Below are 20,876 nucleotides of genomic sequence, written 5' to 3'. Positions count from 1 at the left end.
ATGGTGTTACAGCTCACAGGAACCTTCAACTCCTGGGCTTAGACGATTCTCATGCCTCAGTCTCCTGAGTAGGCACAGCTATGTTTTTGTTGCAGTTCGGCAGGGGCGGGGTTTGAACCCACCACCCTTGCTATATGGGGGCCAGTGCCCTACCCGCTGAGCCATAGGCGCCACCCCAGATTTTAGCATTTTTAAAAATGAGACATTGGTCCCAACGACCTGACCCCATTAGTAGAATGGGAAGTTTCCCAGCCACTGTAGATACACCCAGGGTAATCCATCACCTGGACTTTGGAGTTTAGCACCTGGCCCTAAAGTCAGGCCTGTCAGGGCATATGGTGTGTGTTAGGGGAGAGGGGCCCCAGCCCATAAGAACTGAAATCAAATCTTGTAACTTGGAAGACCTGACAAAAGAACATGGCCATTAGGTGCCTCAATGGCAGCCTGCAAAACCTCAAGGCACACCCAGACTTTCAATGAAACTCAAATATGCCTGGCAAAAGGTGCCCACAGATGAAAACCAATTTTTATTTTCGTTTCTTGAGATAGAGTCTTACTCTGTTGCCACAGGATAGAATGTTGCAGCCTCAGCTCAGCTCACAGCCACCTCAAACTCCTGGACTTAAGCAATCCTCCCTTAGCCTCCCCAGTAGCTGGGACTACAGGTGTCTACCACAATGCCTAGCTAGTTTTCCCACTTAAGAGACGGGGTCTTGATCTTGCTCAGGCTGGTTTTACTTGAGCTCAGAGGATTCACCTGCCTCAGTTTCCCACCGTGCTGGGATTACAGGTGTAAGCCACTGTGCCTGGCCAGAAAAACCAATCTTTTTTTTTTTTTTTTTTGAGACAAAGCCTCAAGCTGTTGCTGTGGCATCACAGCTCACAGCAACCTCCAACTCCTGAGCTGAAGAGATTCTCTTGCCTCAGCCACCCAAGTAGCTGGGACTACAGGCGCCCACCACAACACCCAGTTATTTTTTGGTTGTGGTTGTCATTGTTTTGGCAGGCCTGGGCTGGATTTGAACCTTCCAGCTCTGATGTATATGGCTGGTGCCTTAGCTGCTTGAGCTACAAGCGCCAAGCCAGAAAAAACAATCTTAAGGGGATATGGGGATCAGATGTCAGGGGACAGAGCTTTGCCCCAGCCCAGAACTAGAAGGACAAGGCTGGCCAGGCATGGTAAGCTGAGGCAGCTCACACCTGGTCATCTGGGACAGGAAGGGACACTGCCACTTCAGCAGAGATGTAGAACAGAAGAAGCAGGCTCCAGGACCCCCTACCCCATTTCAGATTGGAAGACTGACTCCAGAAAGGGGCCATGACCTCCCGATTCCCACAAAATGAAGGTATTCCCAAGCTCCATGCCTGGCAAGCTGGAGGGACCCAGGTCTACAGCCTATGAGCCATCACGAGGACTTAGGACCAGAGCAGGGATACCAACTGCCCCTAGCCATGTGGCAGACACAGTTGTCCTGGGCACCTGCGAGGCACAGCAGCTGCTTTTCCAACTTTATTTAGAAAAACAAATCCAGGTCCCAGTGCCCCCCCATGCCCTCCCCCACCATAATTTAAATAACTTAGAGACAGGGTTGGGAGACGGGGACAGGAGGGGATGGTGGGGTGGGGTAAGAGGAGGGAGAGCCCCACTACAGCCGCCGCAGTGCCCGCTTCTTGTCTGTCTTTTTCTTGGCTGCCAGCTTCTTATCGCGCTCACCTGCATGCTTCTTGGCCATGGGACCCTCAGCCCCTCCTAGACCCCCAGGGGCTGCTGGGTCAGTGGAGGAGGCCGCAGTGCCACCAGCCAGGGCCCTGCCACTGCTGGGCCCTGCACCTCCATGGATCTCTGTGAGCAGGCGGGCACGAGCTGCATACTCCTCATAGTTCTCCAGGAGCAGGCGGCCTGCCTCCTCGTTGAGTGCTGACTCAGGGTTGGGGTGGATCAGCAGGCACTTGATGGTCTGTGGGGAGAGGCCCAGGTTTAGGGTAGCAGGTAACCTGCAGGCTTCCTTCACCCTCAACTCAGCCTCCCTCATACTGCAGCCTTCTCATCTCTGCTGTGACCCCACCCCAGGCTGCCTTCCCATTGCCTTGGTCACAGTAAATGTGCCCCCAAAATCCCCCAAAACCAAAACACAAGATGCCACAGACCCAATGGTTCAATGCCCTTGCTTCTCCAAGGCAAGGCCTTGTTAGATAATGAAGAAAAAGCCTGGCCCGTTTCATGGCAGCCTGAGAGCTGGGCTTGGGCCCCATCTTGGTTTTGAACTTGCCTCAGTACAGGTCAATAAGACCTCATAGGCCCTGTGGTTCATAAAAGACCTGGATGGAGAGGGAAGGGACTTGCCTAAGGTCACTCAGGACTTGAATTCATACCTGGGTTTGTGGATTCTAAAGCTCCGCATTTTTCCACAACACCATAGTGTAGATTAGACATCCTCAAACTGCGGCCCGCAGGCCACATGAAGTGGTGTGAATTGTATTTGTTCCCGTTTTGTTTTTTTACTTCAAAATAAGATATGTGCAGAGTGCATAGGAATTTGTTCATAGTTTTTTTTTAAAACTATAGTCTGGCCCTCCAACAGTCTGAGGGATAGTGAATTTGGCTCCCTGTTTAAAAAGTTTGAGGACGTCTGGTGTAGATGAATCCTAAATCCTGGCCTGTCACTGGTTTAATAGGAATCCCAAGTTCACAGCCAGGAGACTGTGGCTGGGCTGGAATGGCACCAAGGTATAAATAAAAAGGGGACTGGTGGCCAGTCCAAGAAGGGGAAAGTCCTCTCTACAGCCCTGCATCAGCCTGTCCTGAGGGGTAAAGTGCAGTGCAGAGGTGTGACCGGAAGCCAGTCTTCCAGCACCCCTGGGCAGACCCTCTTAAGTTACACCTGCCCCCTGCCCAACTTTCCCTCTAAAAGGAAACCCAAAATGCCTCTAGAAACAACTGAGCCTGGCTTTGACAGGTGCTCCCTGGGGCTGTTATGACACATGCCTGAAAAGCACGGGTCTTAGCAGACATCACTAAGGGACACAGACCCCACCCTAGTTCTCATCACTATAACCCCAAACTGGAGGCACAGTACAGACCCACCAGCCAGCAGACCTGGAGCTCAACACCAATGTCTCCAACAGCTGCCACTGATACCCCAGGAGAAATAAAAGAGGTGTGGGTGGAAAGATTTGAGGTCTGTTTACCTTGAAGCACCATCTCTCTGTGCCCTGCAAGAAACCCCAATTCCCTATCCTCTATCCCATATGCCCCCAAAGGCTCAATAGAAATTTGTTTTGATACATTTTGTTTTGGCTGGAAGCCATGGTTCAAATCTGTAATCCCAGCACTTTGGGAAGTTGAGGTGAGAGGATCGCTTGAGGCCAGGAATTTGAGAATAGCCTGGGCAACAAGCAAGACACTACCTCTCTTATAAACAAAAGTTTTGGGGCTTGAGGGAGAGAAGAGGGAGGCAGCAGGTGACCGAAATGCTTTAAGAGGCTTGTGGGGACCTTGGAGAAAGGGCCTAGTCTAGGGCTGCTCCACCCTGCTAGCTCCTTCTGTGCTGCTGGGTCATCTTGTGTGCTATGGCCCACACGTGCCAGGCCACTAGCCAAGACAGTAGCACAAGCTTTGCCACTGAGGGTGGCGCCCTTAGCTCAGTGGGTAGGGGCACCAGCCACATACAGAGACTGGCGGGTTTGCACCTGGCTTGGGTCAGCTAAAACAATGACAACTGCAACAACAACAACAAAAACAGCCCGGTGTTGTGGCAGTCTCCTGTAGTCCCAGCTACTTGGGAGGCTAAGGCAGGAGAACTGCTTAAGCCCAGGAGTTTGAAGTTGCTGTGAGCTGTGACACCACACCATGGCACTCTACCCAGGGTAACAGCTTGAGACTCTGTCTCAAAATAAATAAATAAATAAATAAAATAAAGACCACTGAGGCCAGGCACAGTGGCTCACGCCTGTAATCCTAGCACTCTGGGAGGCTGAGGTGGATGGATAGCTTGAGCTCATGGGTTCGAGACTAGTCTGAGCAAAAAGCGAGACCCCGTTTCTACTAAAAATAGAAAAACTGAGGCAACAGGATCGCTTGAGCCCACTAGTATGAGGTAGCTGTGAGCTATGATGCCCTGGCACTCTACCCAGGGCAACAGCTTGAGATTCTGTCTCAAACAACAATAACAACAACATAAAAAGAATATGGGTGGTGCCTGTGGCTCAAAGGAGTAGGGCGCCGGCTCCATATACTGGAGGTAGTGGGTTTAAACCCAGCCCTGGCCAAAAAAAAAAAAAAAAAAAAAAACAACAACAAAACCAACCCCCCCCCCCTGAGCTGTATACTTTTATTTATTTTTTTGAGACAGAATCTCATTTGTCACCCTCAGTAGGATGCCATGGCATCACAGCTCATAGCAACCTCAAACTTTTGGGTTCAAGCGATTCTCTTGTCTTAGCGTCCCGAGTAGGTGGGACTCCAGGCACCCGCTACAATGCCTGGCTGTTTTTTAAGACACTGGGTCTCGCTCTTGCTCAGGCTGATCTCGAACTCATAAGCTCAGGCAATCCACCCGCCTCAGCCTCCCAAAGTGCTGGGATTACAGGCATGAGCCACGGCGCCTGGCCTGAGCTACCTATATACTTTAGAGCAGTGAATTTTAAGGTATAGAAATTATACCTTTAAAATTCCTTTTACCAGGGTGGCGTCTGTGGCTCAAGGAGTAGGGTGCCAGCCCCATATACTGAAGGTGGTGGGTTCAAACCCAGCCCTGGCCAAAAACTGCAAATAAATAAATAATATTTATAGGGGCGGCGCCTGTGGCTCAAGGAGTAGGGCACCGGTCCCATATGCCGGGTTCAAACCTAGCCCCGGCCAAAAAAATAAATAAATAAATAAAAATAAAAATAAATAAAATTTATAAAAAAAAATTCCTTTTACCAGACCCTTCTGTCAGAAAACTGTCCCGCTACACAAACTTATCCCTCATTCCATAGCAAGGGGCCTTTGGGCACTCACTGCACACCAATCTTTGGTACCTGGGGCCCAGTGCAACCAATCCTTTCAGAGGAACCTGGATTTTTATGTAGAAACTATTACTTCAGAGTTGATTAAAAAAAAAAAAAAAAAAAAAAAGACTAAACAACTAAACAAAGCACTTTGGTTCAGATACCACTGGGATGTCCAAAGGTGGCAGAAGGCCCAGGCCTAGCCCAGAACTTACCAGTAGCACATGTCGGATGCCCAGCTCAGCTGTCCAATCCCTCTTGAGTACGTTGACGCAGATCTCGCCGTTGGCACCCACATTCGGGTGGAAGATCTTGGTCAAGAAGTAGCCCTTGGGTGGAGAGGCAGGGAAGTCCTTCCCTAGCAAGAGTTTCATGCGGAACAGACCTCCAGCGTATGGAGTCCCCTCTGGAGTGGAGGGAGAATGGGTCAGGGAACTTGGGACTCCCAGGCACTCCCCCCACACCCTAAAGCCCAGTGTCTGTGGTCTGGCTATAAGGCAGATGCCCCACTGGCTCCTCTACCAGGCTGGGAGAGGCCTGGGAACAAAACGCCTGGGTCCCCAGAGCTCGTCTCAGTGATATGCCCAGCCTTGCGGTCCCCAGTGAGTCACCACCAAGGCCTATTCTCCACTCCATGGAGGTTCCTTCTCCCTCAAGTGACTGCCCCATCACACTTCCCTCCCTGGAGGCAAGGACTCCAGTGCCCCCTTGTGTTCCTGGAAGATATCTACTTTTAGGCTAATAAACTGACACTTTCTCAAGCCCAGGACCTTCCCCCCCCAGTGGTTTTCTCATTCACCCACTTGCTTGGGTCAGAAGGGGCTCTTGTACCGCCCATCAGCAGCCTGGGCACCTACTCTACAGGTCTCACTTCCTGCCAGGCCCCCTCTGCTCTCTACAGTCAAAGTCAGCTCAGAGGCCAGGTGCGGTGGCTCACACCCGTAATCCTAGCACTCTGGGAAGCCACGGAGGGCGGATTGCTTGATCTCAGGAGTTCAAGACCAGCTTGAGTAAGAGCAAGACCCCCTCTCTACTAAAAATAGAAAAACTGAGCCAGGACAATCACTTGAGTCCAAGAACTTAAGGTTGTTGTGAGCTATGATGACACAGTCTGGTGTCTCTAGTCAAGGCACCAGAGACTCTGTCCCCCCCAAAAAAAACAAAACAAAAAACTGCTCTGGAGTGACCCGCCATACTGTCACATTAAACCCTCACCAGCTTTCTTGCCATACTCCTTTACAGAGGCCTAGAAGCTCTAAAAGCTCTACCCTGGCTTGGTGCCATTAGCATGGTGGCTATAGTGCCAGTCACATGCACCGAGGCTTGTGGGTTCGAACCAGCCTGGGCCAGCTAAACAACGACAACTGCAAAAACAACAGGGTGGTGCCTGTGGCTCAAGGAGTAGGGCGCCGGTCCCATATGCCGGAGGTGGCAGGTTCAAACCCAGCCCCGGCCCAAAACCACAAAAAACAACAACAACAACAACAACAACAAAAAAAAACAGCCAGGCATTGTGGCAGTCGCCTGCAGTCCCAGCTACTTGGGAGGCTGAGGTAAGAGAATCGCATAAGCCTAAGAGTTTGAGATTGCTGTGAGCTGTGACGCCACAGCACTCTACCAAGGGCAACATAATGAGATTGTCTCAAAAAAAAAAAAAAAGCTCTACTCTGGACCACTCCACAATCAATTTTCTTCTTTCTGTTCCTACAAAGCACTCAGCTTGGCCTGCCTTGGGGCCTTTCTGGGAGCCTTCCCACCTTCCTGTCCCCACTGCAGCCACCCATGCAGCAGGGCCTGAATCACCTTAAGTGTTACCACCTGATCTTCCCTGACCATTTTCCCACCACCACCACAGAGCAGATCCTTCACATGTTCTTCTAACATCTGGCTTATGTTGTACAAATTTAGGTGGTAACACAAATGTAGTTTGCAGGAAACAATATTCCTTTTTTTTTTTTTTTTTGAGACAGAGTCTCACTATGTCACCCTTGGTAGAGTACCGTAGTGTCACAGCTCACAGCAACCTCAAACTCTTGGGCTTAAGTGGTTCTCTTGCCTCACCCTCCCTAAATAGCTGGGACTACAGGCGCCAACACCTGGCTCTTTTTTGTCGCAGTTGTCATTGTTGTTTAGCTGGCCCGGGCTGGGTTTGAACCTGCCACCCTCAGTGTAAGTGGTTGGCACCATAACCACTGTTACAGGCGCCAAGCCAGGAAACAATATTCTAAACTGGTGCACACAACTGAAATAATCACATGCAATCATTTGATTATGTATTACCTCTATCCCCCCCAATGATGTCTCTGGCTTGTTCCCTACTATGTCTCCAGAATCCGTGGCACTGACAGCTAAATGAAGTTTGAGCTTATCTGGCCCAGGCTCCAGGCATTTGCTGATGCTATTCACACCACCTGGAATTCTCTTTCCACGCCTAGACAATTTCTCCTCATTTTCAGGTCCAGAGAAGGCTTATCTGACAGCTTCACCCCAAACCCAGGAAAGGCCCCCAATATACAGGGGGTGCCAAAACCAAAAGAGGTATATCTATTTTAAGAAAAGAAAAAACTGCATTAAAATTGTAATACTGAAGTCACAGTTGGCTTCTGCAATTACAAGAGATAAAAGACAAAAAACGTTATTAGGTTGTATAATTTTAGTATTTTTTTCCTTTCTTAAAAAGTGCATACTTAAAAAAAAAAAAAAGAAAAAGAAAAGTGCATACTTTTTTTGGCACTTCCTGTAGGACGCATCTCAACACTTATGTGAAAAGGATTGTTACTTGTCACTTGTGGTGTTCTGCCGTGGAGTCCCTGAGCACCACAAGACAGTCCTGCCTGTCCCATCAACCACTGTGGCCCCAGCACCTGACACAAGGCTAGCCTGTAAGGGGTACTTCTGGCCCATCAATTCTAGAACAAGAGGGGGGAATCTAGGAAGTGGTCCCTTCCTCCTTCATTGCAAACTCACCAGGGCCTTCGATGGTGACCTGTAGGTCGGTGAGGTCCTCCTCATTGGGAAAAACCTTGATGCCATCAGGTGGGTCCGCAGTCAGTGTAGTTACCTCTTTGTACACCAGACGGATGATATGAGGGGGCAGGTTTTCCACGTTGGAATTCTGGGCAGGGATGGAAGAGGGTAAGCAGCCGGCAAGAGTTTGGCCTCCTGCAGGGTCTAAGGATGCAGTGGCGGCCCTGAGCTTGACCCCGTGTTCCCAAGCTCCCAATCACCCTTGGCCTCCCAGACTCCCACTGAGAACTCTTTAGACTTCTTCAGGGTAGAGGGCCTAACCTCCCAACTGAAACAGAAGCAAATTCCCGTGGGGGCTTCTGGATAACTCCACCTATCCTAGAAACCCCCTAAGCCCTATTATAGACCAACGCTGGCCCCCAATGGTTAAAGGCAGGCCCAAGATCTGACCTACCCAATCCTCCTTTCTCACCAAACTTCGCTTAAACCATCCTTAAAACTCAGGATCAGGCCCTGCTACGGCGGTGGGGCATCCTTGCTCCCGGCAACAGCCACAGATGGCCCACAAGGCGCCCGGAGCCCTCCGGCAGGTTCCGCCTGGCCTTCCTGGTCTGGGAGACTGTGGGCGGGCTAAGATCGCCTGCAGGAAGGCCCGAGGGCCCATCTCTGGCCCGGGACCCCCAGGCTAGCCCTCAAATCCCTCAAAACCGCCCGCGAAAGGCTCTTGAAACTCCACCTCTTCCAAAGAAGCCCCCGACCTTCCCCTTCGAGTCTCTCTCACCATGACTGCGGCCGGCCGGGGGCGGATCCCCCCCGGCCTCCTTTTTGATCTCTCCGGGCCGGTGGCCGGGGCGGGGGGCCCAACTGACGCAGCTGCGGTCCTGGCGAGGCCCCGCAGCCCCGCAGCCCCGCACTGCTTCCCGCTGCCTCCGACGCCCGCCGCACACAGCGACGAAAACCACACCCGCCCCACTGCCCGGCCGCACTGATGCTACTGCGCGCACGACGGTCCTTTTATATCGGCCAACAGGCCACGCCCCCTCCGCAGCCCCAGCGCCGCGCCTCGACACATGACGTCAGCACGCACGTTCCTTGGCGTTCGACGGGCTGGCCTTCTTCTCTGCAAACTGCAATCAGAAGCGAGTAGTGGGGGAGGGGGCTGCGCGGTGGGCCGACCAGTGGGGGCGCGCGGGGATCGGGGAACGGGACCACGGAGAATGGAGGGTTTCAGAAGGCGGAGTAGAGAGGAAGGGGGCCGTAGGAGGCAAAGCGGCCGCTGATTGGGCCGTTTGAATAAGACGCCGCTACGACAAGGAGTGCGCGCGCGCGCGTGCGCTGACACCGAGGAAGTCGCGCGCGCGACTAACGGTCGGCGTAGGGGCCCGGACCGGGGCGGAGAGAAGCGAGAGAAGGCGGGACTCGTGCGCTCAAACGCGTGATGGAAGGGGTTTGGGCCTATGGAGACGCGCGGCTCTCTTCCAGGAGTCACGAGACTCGCATAGGCCAATCCTAACAGAAGGCTGCGCCGGGGGGTGGGCAGGAATGGAGAGTGGCCAATGGGGGTCCAGTTTAGCGCTGACCAAGATACTAGCTGATTTTCCGTGTAAGCCGATAAAGTGAGAGTTCCTCCGGCGCCCCCTGGTGTCTGCGTTTGCGGGAGGCGTGGGCGCTGGAAACTCCTTTGCATTTTTCCAGGAGGCGCCATTTTGTGCTGGAAATGACCGGTGACCTATGATCTGTGTTGGGGAAGCTCACAGGCCAATGAGAGTGACCTTTGAGGCTCCGACCACCTGAGCGTCAAGCCTGTCACCTCTGACCTTGTCTGCCCTCTTTCGGGGTCTCCGGTCCTCAAGTTTCCTTAAGTGGCACATGCGCACTGGGGTCCTTTAGTGATGGCAGGGAAAGAAGTCAGGTGGTTCCCAAGGTAATCCAGGACACAGTTTTGCCTGTGACTGACCCATGGCCTCTGGCCACATAGACCTCCTCTGAGTCTCAGTGCTACTGCGTGGAAAGCGGACACACAGTGCCTGGAAAGGAGACAGATGGTATTCAGGCTCTAGTGACAGTAAAAGGGTCATGCAAATTTTGGAAAATGGTGGCCAGAGTTCCCCAAGTGTGAGCGAGGAGATGTCTGGGAGGAGGAGGACCAGAGACTGAAAGTTGCCTCCACTGGGTCAGCTGTGCGGTAAAGGCCTGGTGCCCACTTTGGGTGTCCAGGCGAGTCTGGGAGTTGCAGTGCCTTCAGAGGGACAGAGGGGCACCTCCTGCACACACCTCTTAGCTCCTGCTGGGGCCTCCAGCAGCTTAGTATGTTGTGTTTTCAACCAGGACAGGAGCAGCATCTGTGCCTAATTTGGTGACACGGACCTAAAAGACCTCTTACTTTCATGGGCCTCAGCTTCTAAGGGAGAAAGAAGGAAGGTGTGAAAAACCTACATGGGAACAATCAGTAGCTACAGTGTACAACCTTCAATAGTTTGCTGGGTGCGGATTGTGCCGTCTCCTTTATAACAGGCCGGCAACATGAAGGAGCCACAGGTGAATGGCCCAGGGTCCTCTAGCTAGGACAAGACAAACAGCTGGTAGTTAAACTGGGCTCTATTTCTTTATCTCTCTCTCTCTTTTTTTTTTTTTGAGACAGTCTCATTCTGTTACCTTGGGGTAGAGTACGTGACGTCATAGCTTACCACAACCTCAAACTCTTGAGCTCCAGTGATCCTCTTGTCTCAGCCTCCCAAGTAGCTGGGACTATAGGTGCAGGCCACAACACATGGCTTGTTTTTTTTTCTATTTTTAGTAGAGATGGGGTCTCGCTCTTGCTTAGGCTGGTCTAGAACTCTTGAGCTTGAGCAATCTACCCGTCCCAGCCTCCCAAAGTGTTAGGATTACAGGTGTGAGCCACTGCACCTGGCTGACTGAGATCTATTTCAAAAATCTACCCCAAAGAGATGACAACAATAATGATAATACTAATGGTTATTATTTATCATGTGCAGTATGCCAGGCTCAGTTATGATTTCTTTACCTCCTTGATCTCATTTATCCTTGCAATAGCTGGGACAGATGGATATTATTATGATCCCCTCTGGATGCCTGCATTTAATCAATACATTATCATTGCTTGGAAAAAATACCTCTTTACAGGCCCTATCTCCAAATACAGTCATGTTGGGGAATAGGGCTTCAACTTAAGAATTTTGAGGGACTATAGTTCCATAGCAAGGAGTCAAAGTCAGTATCACCCATAATGGCACCAGTAGCAGCATTAATCAAGAGCACTTGCTTCCTGAACCCAAGGGCTGAGACCCAGTACCATGTCTGGGTCTCATGTAGCCTGGATCTATTATAACAAGGACACAGCAGGCAGACCTATGAAATGGTCCTCCTGTACTCTTTGAAAATCAGTATCAACAAAGGTAAAGACCAAGGAGCTGTTTGGGTTGAAGGAACCTCAAGAGGCATGATAATTGGATGCAACACCTATTTCTGGAATATCATGGACAGAAAATAATTGCCCTAAAAGACAATATTGGGACAATTGGTAAACTTCACATGTGCGTTTGGGCTTTATCAATGTTAAATTCTGTTGGTTTCTTTTTATTTATTTATTTATTTATTTATTTTTGAGACAGAGTCTCACTTTGTCACCCTGAGTGGAGTGCTGTAGCATCATAGCTCACAGCAATCTTAAACTCTTGGGCTTAAGCAATTCTCTTGTCTCAGCCTCTAGAGTAGCTGGGACTACAGGTGCCTTCCACAATGCCCGGCTATTTTTATTTATTTATTTTTTTGAGACAAAAGTCTCACTTTGTCACCCTCAGTAGAGTGCTATGGCGTCATAGCTCACAGCAACCTCAAACTGTTGGGCTCAAGCAATTCTATGTCTCAGCCTCTGGAGTAGCTAGGACTACAGGTGCCTGCCACAACACCCAGCTATTTTTTGTTTGTTTGTTTGTTTGTTTTTGGCTGGGGCTGGGTTTGAACCCACCACCTCCGGCATATGGGACCAGCGCCCTACTCCTTGAGCCACAGGCGCCACCTATTTTTTTTTTTTTTTTTGAGACAAGGGTCTGAGTAAGGGTCCCCTCTTACTCAGGCTGGTCTCAAACTTGTGAGCTCAGGCAATACATCTGCCTTGGCTTCCCAGAGTGCTGGGATTACAGGTATGAGCCACCGCACCCACCCAATTTTTTTTTTTTTTAGAGATGGGGGTCTCACACTTGCTCAGGCTGGTCTTGAACCCGTGAGCTCAAGCAATCCACCTGCCTCTGCCTCCCACAGGGCTGGGTTACAGGTGTGAGTCACCACCCCCGGCCCAATGTTAAATTCTTGACTGTAATAGTTACATTATGCCGGGAGCCAAAACATCTCACAAAAATGCCCCTTGCTAGCCTGCTTGAATTGCGGTTTTACGAGCAAACTACTCTCAGGAATTCAACCATAACCGCAACGGTACTTTCTGCTTGCGTATCTCTTCAAAAATGCACCCCCCTGCCTTAGGGTCCTTCTCCTAGTAATTTTCCAGAAACTAGCCCCCTCCCCGCCCTGTTAGGAATAGCCCTTAGTTACTTCCTCGTTTGTGTGCATATAAATCCAGCTGAAAAATAAACTCGACAGAGCTTGATCAGACTCTTGACTTGCTCTCATTCTTTCGTGTCTCTTGTCCCCTCATTCAACTGACCCCTTTGTTTCCCAGGTCCCCATTGAATTCCCCGCGGGCCGGGGCAACATTAGATATGTATGAGGGTATCCTTGTTCTTCAGAAATGGTCCCTAGGGGCAAAGGGCTGTGATGCATTCAGCCTGCTCTCAAATGCCTCCAAAGAGAAGGGAAAGAAAATCATAAAGTAACATAGTCGAATGTTAAGCATTGGTGTGTTCGTCAAAGCCATATGAAAGTTCTTTGACTTACTCTTAACTTTTCTTTCTGTAAGTTTAAAGTTATTTCAAAATATAAAATTAAAAAGAAGTGAAATAAAAAAGCACATGCACATGTCTGGTGTAGATGTTAGAAGTTGGCAAGCCCACCCTGAGAAATGCAGGTTAAGAATAGCTGCTCAGATTATTTGGGGTGGCGCCTGTGGCTCAAGGAGTAGAGTGCCAGCCCCATATGCTAAGAGTGGCGGGTTTGAGCCCAGCCCTGGCCAAAAAAACAAAACAAAACAAAACAAAACAAAAAAAAGAATAGCTGCTCGGAGGCTGTGTTTATTGACACGAGAGTTGTAAATTGAGCTAGTGTTAGATTACAAAGGCGAAAATAAGAGGCAGAATGCTTATGTCAAGTCTTATTCTTGACTTACCCGCCTAATGTACAGCGTGTGAAGCAGATTGCTCTTTCTTGTTGAACATAAATGAGGTCTTTGGCTGGTACGTTGAGTCCATGTATAATGAAAATACATATTATACATTTAAGCACTGGAATTATAGCTCAGAGTGGGAAGTTAATCACCCTATGTGGGAGAGGAATGAGACTCTCCCATCTCACTCTCACTCCTGGGCGTGTGCCCAGTGAGGGGAATGGCAGGCAAAGTCTGCACCATTTATGTTTAAACCTAAAGTTTGTTCATTAAAAAAAAATAGGTAATACGCTTGCTGATACAAAAATTCCAAAGTGCAAAAGGGCATTCAGAAACACAAAGCTCCCATCCATCCCATTCCTCTCTGAACAAGCAACCTGTCTCAGCCAGAGGAGGCCACGCTATGCTGCAGTAACAAGTATCCCCAAAGCCCCAGGTGTTGAAGCCACAAGAGTTTATTTTCCACTCACACTACACATGCATCGGGGCTGGCCAAGGCCCTTGTCTGTCATCATCCTTACTCTGAGGCCTTGGCTGATCTGTCTGGGACCTGGACCAACAGAGCAGCTATTACCTGAAATATTGCCAGTGGCCACAACAGAAAGAAAAGGCAGAGTGTGTGGGAAAACCACATATTGTCTCTACCCGCAAGGGTGGTCTGCTCACACTTCACTGGCCAAGGCAAGGCACGAGGTCACAGCAAACTTACAAGTGGGCAGGGAAGTAGAATCCTGCCATGTGCTCATGAAGAGAATTAGAAATACTTGGTGTAGCAAACTTATAGACAGATTCTGCCCTTCCCTCCTTTTCACAGATGATAGCAAGCAGTACTTGCGTTCTTACTTAATAGATCCTGGAGATTGTTTCCTGCTGGGCAAACTGGACAATAAAAAGGCATCCTTAGTCTCCTTTACACAGCTCACAGCATTACTTCTATCCCTGTCTACAGCTCCACATAGCTGGGTGCATCCAAGTTAAAATGTGTATGATGTGACACCTCTATATTATTGTATGAAGAAAGAAGGTTAGAAATCTATACATAGGAAGGCTTGTTTGTGAAAACATTTATTTGTATGAGAAAATTCTGGAAGAAAGCATTGCTAATACACATTGCATTTGGCTCCAGGCAATGTGAATCTTTATTTTGCTCTCTCCCAGCTTGTCTGGATTTTCCAATTTTTTTCCCATAAAAATCACTGTCATTCTACTGAAGGTGACAAAGTGAGACTCTGTCTCTAAAAAAAAAAAATCACTGTCATTGTCAGGGAGCCTTTGACTGTTGGGAATAGAAGCCCAATCGAGAGGTTTGTGGAAGAACTAGGGACTTCTGTGGGTTCATTTGTTCCTGGAGAACAGGGACCTCGATCGTGCTGTTCACTCTATTTTGTTCAATAAATGAACATAAAATAAAATTCCGGCAGGGCCCTTTGAGTCTCAACCTAGGGATGCGTACTCACTGCCTCTCAGTCACCCAGGCCCTGTGATTCTTTTTCTGTCTCTATCTCTTCTGTCTCCAGCTCTCCAATTCTTTTCCCAGAGTGATGTGCAAATGAACATTTAGACGCAAAGTGGAAGGCTGCAATTCAGACACAGACAATCACACCTACAGGAGAAATTTCCTAAAGCTCACAAAACCAATAGGTAGGGATGCTTCCTCACTGCCACAGTCTGCAGCCAAGCATTGTGGCAGGGAGGCCACTGCTGCCAGTACTGTGCAAATATTCTAATGCACTGGGTAGGAAAGGCACCTATAGGGAAAAAAAACTGACATTTAGATGGGCTGTGCCATGCCACACTCCCTGTTATAGTTTGAATTATGCCTCAAAAAAGATATTGGAGTCATGGGTGGCGCCTGTGGCTCAGTCAGTAAGGCGCCGGCCCCGGCTGAACTGCAACCAAAACAAAAAAAAAAAAAAAATAGCCAGGCGTTGTGGCGGGCGCCTGTAGTCCCAGCTACTCGGGAGGCTGAGGCAAAAGAATCGCTTAAGCCCAGGAGTTGGAGGTTGCTGTGAGCTGTGTGATGCCATGGCACTCTACCAAGGGCCATAAAGTGAAACTCTGTCTCTTAAAAAAAAAAAAAAAACAGATATTGGAGTCCTAACTTACCAGTGCCTGTGCCTGTGCCCTGTGACCTTTGGGAAGAGGGTCTCTGCCAGTTAAGATGAGGTCATTAGGGAGAGGCCTAATCTAACATGACCCTTCTCTTTTTTTTTCCTTTTTTTTTTGAGTCAGAGTCTCAAGCTTGAGCTATGACACCACCTGGTAGAGTGCTGTGGTGTCATAGCTCACAGCAACCTACAACTCATGGGCTCAAACAATCCTCATGCCTCAGGTTTTCTATTTTAGCAGGGCCAGGGTCTTGCTTTTGCTCGGGCTGGTCTCAAACTCGTGAGCTCAAGCAATCCACCCACCTTAGCCTCCTAGAGTGCTAAGATTACAGGTGTGAGCCGCTGAGTCCAGCCCTTTTTTTTTTTTTTTTCACTTTATAGCCCTCAGTAGAGTGCCGTGGCCTCACACAGCTCACAGCAACCTCCAACTCCTGGGCTTAAGCGATTCTCTTGCCTCAGCCTCCCGAGTAGCTGGGACTACAGGCGCCTGCCACAACGCCCGGCTATTTTTTGGTTGCAGTTCAGCCAGGGCGGGGTTTGAACCCGCCACCCTCGGCATATGGGGCCGGCGCCTTACTGACTGAGCCACAGGCACCGCCCCGGCTATTTTTTTTTTGTTGTTGGTGCAGTTCAGCCGGGGCCGGGTTTGAACCCGCCACCCTCGGTATATGGGGCCGGTGCCTTACCGACTGAGCCACAGGCGCCACCCACCTTTTTTTTTTTTTTTTTTGAGATGGAGTCTTACCTCTGTCTCCCAGGTTAGAGTGCCATGGCATCAACCTAGCTCACAGCAACCTCCAACTTCTGGTTCAAGCAATCCTCCTGCCTCAGCCTCCCAAGCAACAGGGACTAGAGGGGCTTCCCACCACACCCAGCTAACTTTTCTGTTTTTAGTAAAGATGGGGTCTTGCTCTTGCTCAGACTGGTCTCAAACTTCTGAGCTCAAGCAGTCCACCCACCTCAGCTTCCCAGAGTGCTAGGATTACCGGTGTGAGCCACCACACCAGCCTTATGACCCATTGCCTTATGAAAAGGGGGAATTTGGATACAGACACAGACAGGTACTGAAGGAAATTGACATGTTGACACACAGAGGTCCATATCCACCAACCAAGGAATGCCAAGCAAACCAGGAGTGGGAGAGGGGTTTGGAGCAGATCCCCCCTCTCAAGGAATGAGGAACCAGCACCAAGGTAGCCAATCTTGCTGACATCTTGGTCTCCTACTTACAGACCTGTGAGGCAATAGATCTCTGCAGTTTAAGCAGCCCAATTTGTAATCCTGGGAAACAAATACAACCTCCCCCCTTGTATGCTTTAATGATATTCAGCCAAATAATTCAAATACAAGGAGGAGGCCTCTAGAATCTGCAAGCAAATGCAAATGCTCAGAGGGGAGAGGGCTTTCTGTTGAAGAACCCAGAACTTAAAAGCACCTTACAATGCATCCTGTCCCCACTCCTCAGATTGGCAGGGATCCTGCCTGTACAATCTGGGACAGAGACTTAGAAGCCCATCCATTGGCAAACTGCAGACCGGCTGCTGACAGCACCTACACTCAGCCACATGGGTGGGAGGTGGAGGGCTCCCCAGTGACCTGTGAAAACATGGGAGGAAACCCATCGTCTCCCAAAAGTAAACCTTGAGACCTTGGATCAGGAAAATGTCTATTTATTCCAAAAAATACCAAGTCACAGCTCCCCCGGTTGTACTTACCAGGGATAAGGGGGAAAGAGGAGGGGAGGGAGGCACAGCTGTGGAAGGTCTTCTGGTCTGGACTGTTTTTCTTCTCTCTCAGAACCGTCCAACACCCACAGTCCCCCAAACAGAAGGGGAGATGTTTGCATGTGTGTGTGTGCGTGTCTGTACACACGCTTGTGTGTGTGTGCGCATTTATGGGGCGGGGGCAGAGGAAGACTCAGATGCCAAGGTCCTAGCTCAGGAAACATGGAGCAGGGACTGGCAGGACACTCCCTACTATGAGAGCTCTCCACACTATGGCTTATTTGAGATCAAATCAAGGCCCCAGGGTCAGGCATCCTGTGCCAAGTGAATAGGGGCAGGGCAGGTAGGGGATTTCTAGGAGCCAGGCTGGGAGAGCAAGTGGAGGGCAGGCATACAAAAGCTGAAAGGCCTCAAGCCCCCACATTTCTGGGGCTGGAGAAAGCTGAGTGTCCCTGGGGGTGTTGAGCAGAGAGGAGGGGGTAAGTGCTTAAGCTGGCTCCTTTCTGGAGAAGTCTCAGTCTGCCTGAGCCCTGCTGGGCTTGAGAGGCCCTAGAAGAGATAAGGGGAGCCCCTTGGAGCAGCTAGAAGCAATGGAGTTGAAAAGCTGGGACAGGGCCCGGGTAGATTGGGGTAACCAGCCCTCTAGTTTCCTCAGTGTGGTGGTAGCCAGCTATCTGCCCCAGACTCCTGACAAGAAAGGATAAGCTGAGATGCTAGTCTTAGGGGGGAGACCTAAGAGGGAGGGGGACGGCCCAGGGGAAGGAGAAGAGCCCCCCACCTCGCCCTGAGGGCTGGGGGAGGGGGGCATGTAGCCCTTTAAGAGTGGGAGAATGGCCGCCCCCCCACAACATGGCTATGTACAAAGAGGATTGGGGGCAGATTGTGCAATGGGGACAACGTGTGTTAAGAAGCCCCTGGAGTGTTAGGGTGTTAGGGAGAGAGGTGAAGAGCACTCCTGGCACCATGGAGGGGGCTGGCAGGGGCTGCTGTCCTCCAGTGTACCTGCCCCACGACTAGGCCCACAGAAGACAGCATCAAAGGCCCTAGGTCAGTCATCAACTGTTGGCCTTTCCTGCGGTGGTTGGGGTCTGAGGAGAGTGTGGTCTGAGCCCGTGCAGTGCTCAGCTTGATAGGCCTCCAGCTAACAGATAGGCAAGGGGCAGTGATGTCATCAGGAGGGGCCTGGATCCCCTCACTTGGGGGTGAGGAGGCTGGGCGAGGCTACACCTGTGGTGGAGTGATCCAGGCATCATTGTAGTCAGGAGTGAGGCAGTGACATAATGAAGAAGGGCCGGAGTGGGGGGTGATGTCATCAAAGGGGGACAGCTGGCTCTTCCCCAGTCCATTTTGTGGGAATGTGAAAAGGGTATGTTGTGCTGGTTCCCCTCATGGTAACAACTGTGAGTGCTATGCCACCCCAGAGGACAGCTGCCACACAACCCATTGTGATGTACCTGGCCCCTAAGATGATGGATCCTGGCAGGTGATGGCACATGGCTGCAGTAGATCCTGGAAGGTGATGACACCAGTGACTTTTATGGATCCTGGGACATGAAGACACCATGGTTGAAGTGGGTGCCAGGAGACGAAGACATCAGTGGCTCTAATGGATCCTGGCAGGTGACAGCACATGGTTAAAATGGATCCTAGGAGTTAAAATGGATCCTAGGAGTTATGACACCATAGCAGTAGTGGATTCTGGGACATGAAACATATGGTTAAAGAGGATCTTGGGAGGTGACCATGGCTCAGTCTTGGTGGGTGATGACATCACAATCATGAGGGATTATGGGAAATGGTGGCATCATCAGTCCTAGTAGATTTTAGTAGAGGATGTCACCATGAAGCACAATGGATTCTGAAAGGTAATAACATCATTGGTCATGGTGGAATCTGAGACAGAATGATTCTATGGCTGTGGTGGATTTTGGGAAGTGATGACACCATGGCAGTGGCGGATCCTGGGAGGTAATGATACTATGATTGCAGTAGATCCTGGGAGGAGATGACACCATGGCTGTGATGGATCCTGGGAAGTGATGACCCCATGGCTGTGGTGGATCCTGGAAGGTGATGACACCATGCTGTGGTGGATCCTGGGAGGTATGAGAATCATGACTGTGGAGAATCATGAAAGATGATGACATTGGCTCTGGGGAATCTTGGAAGATTATGACACTATTCATCATGGTAAATGCTGGACAAGGATGGTACTATAGTTGTGGTGGGTCATAGGGAATCCTGGGAAATGATGGGATCATCAGACATAGGTAAGATTTGACCCCATGTATAATGCCGTCAACAGTGGTGGACATATGTGGCACTATTGATCATCAGAAGCTCAATAGCAGGCGCACCACAACTTCCTTTCCCAATAGGAGGCCAGGACTTTGTTGACAGAGGTGATGGTGTCTCTAGACATGGAAGAAAGAAGTGAGGCCAGGCTTTGGGTCACCTATGAGTCCCATGACTTCAGGAGCCTGGTGGAGCAGAGTTGCTTCCTGGGAGCAGAGGCCCATCTGGGGGTTCTGCCCCTCAGGAGTTGGTGCACAGGGGCAGGACCTGAGGCTCCATCTCCTTTCAGAGGGTCTGAGGAGATCCTGTCAGGCATTTCATTGGGGTTGGGGAAGGAGCAACAGAGCTGAGTCATAGTGGGACAAAGCAGAAAGTAGAACATCGCTGACAGTGATGGTGGCCAGAGTAGGCACTACCTCCAAGGAAGAAGTGCTTGGTGATGACATCACAGTATTGAGGGCAGAGGCCTTGCCACGATCAACCTGCAGATGGACCCTCATCTCTGGAGGAGGCCCTTCCAAGGGGCTGGCATCCCCAGCTATGCCCTCCTCAGAAGACACCTCACATGGGGCACTTTCTCTGGCATCTTCTCCAGGGTGGTTCTGGACTCTGAGCATGCCCTGCCTTCTTAGGACACAATAGCAGCAGTGGAGGTGTAGCCTTGTGTCATCTCAGAGCATGTAGCATCTGTTGGTGACATCATAGAAGGGGCTTCATCCTGAAGAGATTCCAGAGGGAGTTGTTGTCTCTGGTGATGACATCACACAAAGAGGCACGGTTCCTCTGATGAAGTCATAGGGCAAGGCACCTTCTCTGTTGATGGCATCACGAGGAAGGCAGAATCCCTGTGACAATGATGTGGAAAGGGCCTTATCTCTAGTGAGGACACAGTGAGGTATTCTCCCCTTCGATGTGTCCCAGGAAAATGGCTTTGTCTGAAGTGATGACATCATAGGACAGAGACATCTTCTCTGCAGTGAAGACACATGAAGAAAATAATTTCCTCCATGACTATGATGCCAAAAGAGGCCTTGGAGTTAGAGAAGACAGCACAGGGATGAGACTTGTCTGTATAGTGACACCGTGGGAAGGAATCTTTGTCTCTTAAGGATGATGTCAGGGAAGAAGGTATCATCTCTGCTGTTACATCACAGGAAGGAAGTCTTTGTAATGGTGCCACAGACATGGCCTTTCTTGATGATCTCCTAGGCAGGCCTCTTCCTCTGTGATGACCTCATGGGAAGGAGGTTTTGTCCCTGTGATGACATCACAGAACACAGACATTTCTGCTAGTGATGACCTCATGGCTGACCTTTTCTCTACTGACAGCATGGGAAGGAGGCCTTAGCTCAAACAGTAATAGGAGAGGAATCTTGGCTGCCACGACAGGCGGGAGGAGCTGTGCCTCCGGTCCAAGGGTGGATCTGGTCCCAGGCCCCTGCGGCATGTGAACTGTGTCGGGGATCCAGGCTGGGATGGGGGGTCCCGGGAGGC

The 20,876-nt window shown here is 50.3% G+C and overlaps 1 protein-coding gene and 1 pseudogene across 1 annotated transcript; both read right to left on the bottom strand.

The window, feature by feature from the left end:
- Positions 1-1,497: 1,497 nt before the first annotated feature.
- On the bottom strand, positions 1,498-8,943 carry UBE2S (ubiquitin conjugating enzyme E2 S). Its single transcript, XM_053604075.1, has 4 exons — positions 8,741-8,943; positions 7,960-8,107; positions 5,208-5,398; positions 1,498-1,958 (listed from the first exon to the last, which is right to left on the bottom strand). Exons 1-4 carry the CDS (start codon positions 8,741-8,743, stop codon positions 1,647-1,649), a joined length of 654 nt encoding a protein of 217 aa, XP_053460050.1. The 5' UTR covers positions 8,744-8,943; the 3' UTR covers positions 1,498-1,646.
- Positions 8,944-19,699: 10,756 nt separating this feature from the next.
- Positions 19,700-20,650, bottom strand: LOC128595456 (uncharacterized; annotated as a pseudogene).
- Between the last annotated feature and the right edge of the window lie 226 nt (positions 20,651-20,876).

Source organism: Nycticebus coucang, chromosome 10 (assembly GCF_027406575.1).
Source record: "Nycticebus coucang isolate mNycCou1 chromosome 10, mNycCou1.pri, whole genome shotgun sequence".
Lineage (NCBI taxonomy): Eukaryota > Metazoa > Chordata > Mammalia > Primates > Lorisidae > Nycticebus > Nycticebus coucang.
This window is presented reverse-complemented; position numbering and strand designations above follow the sequence as displayed.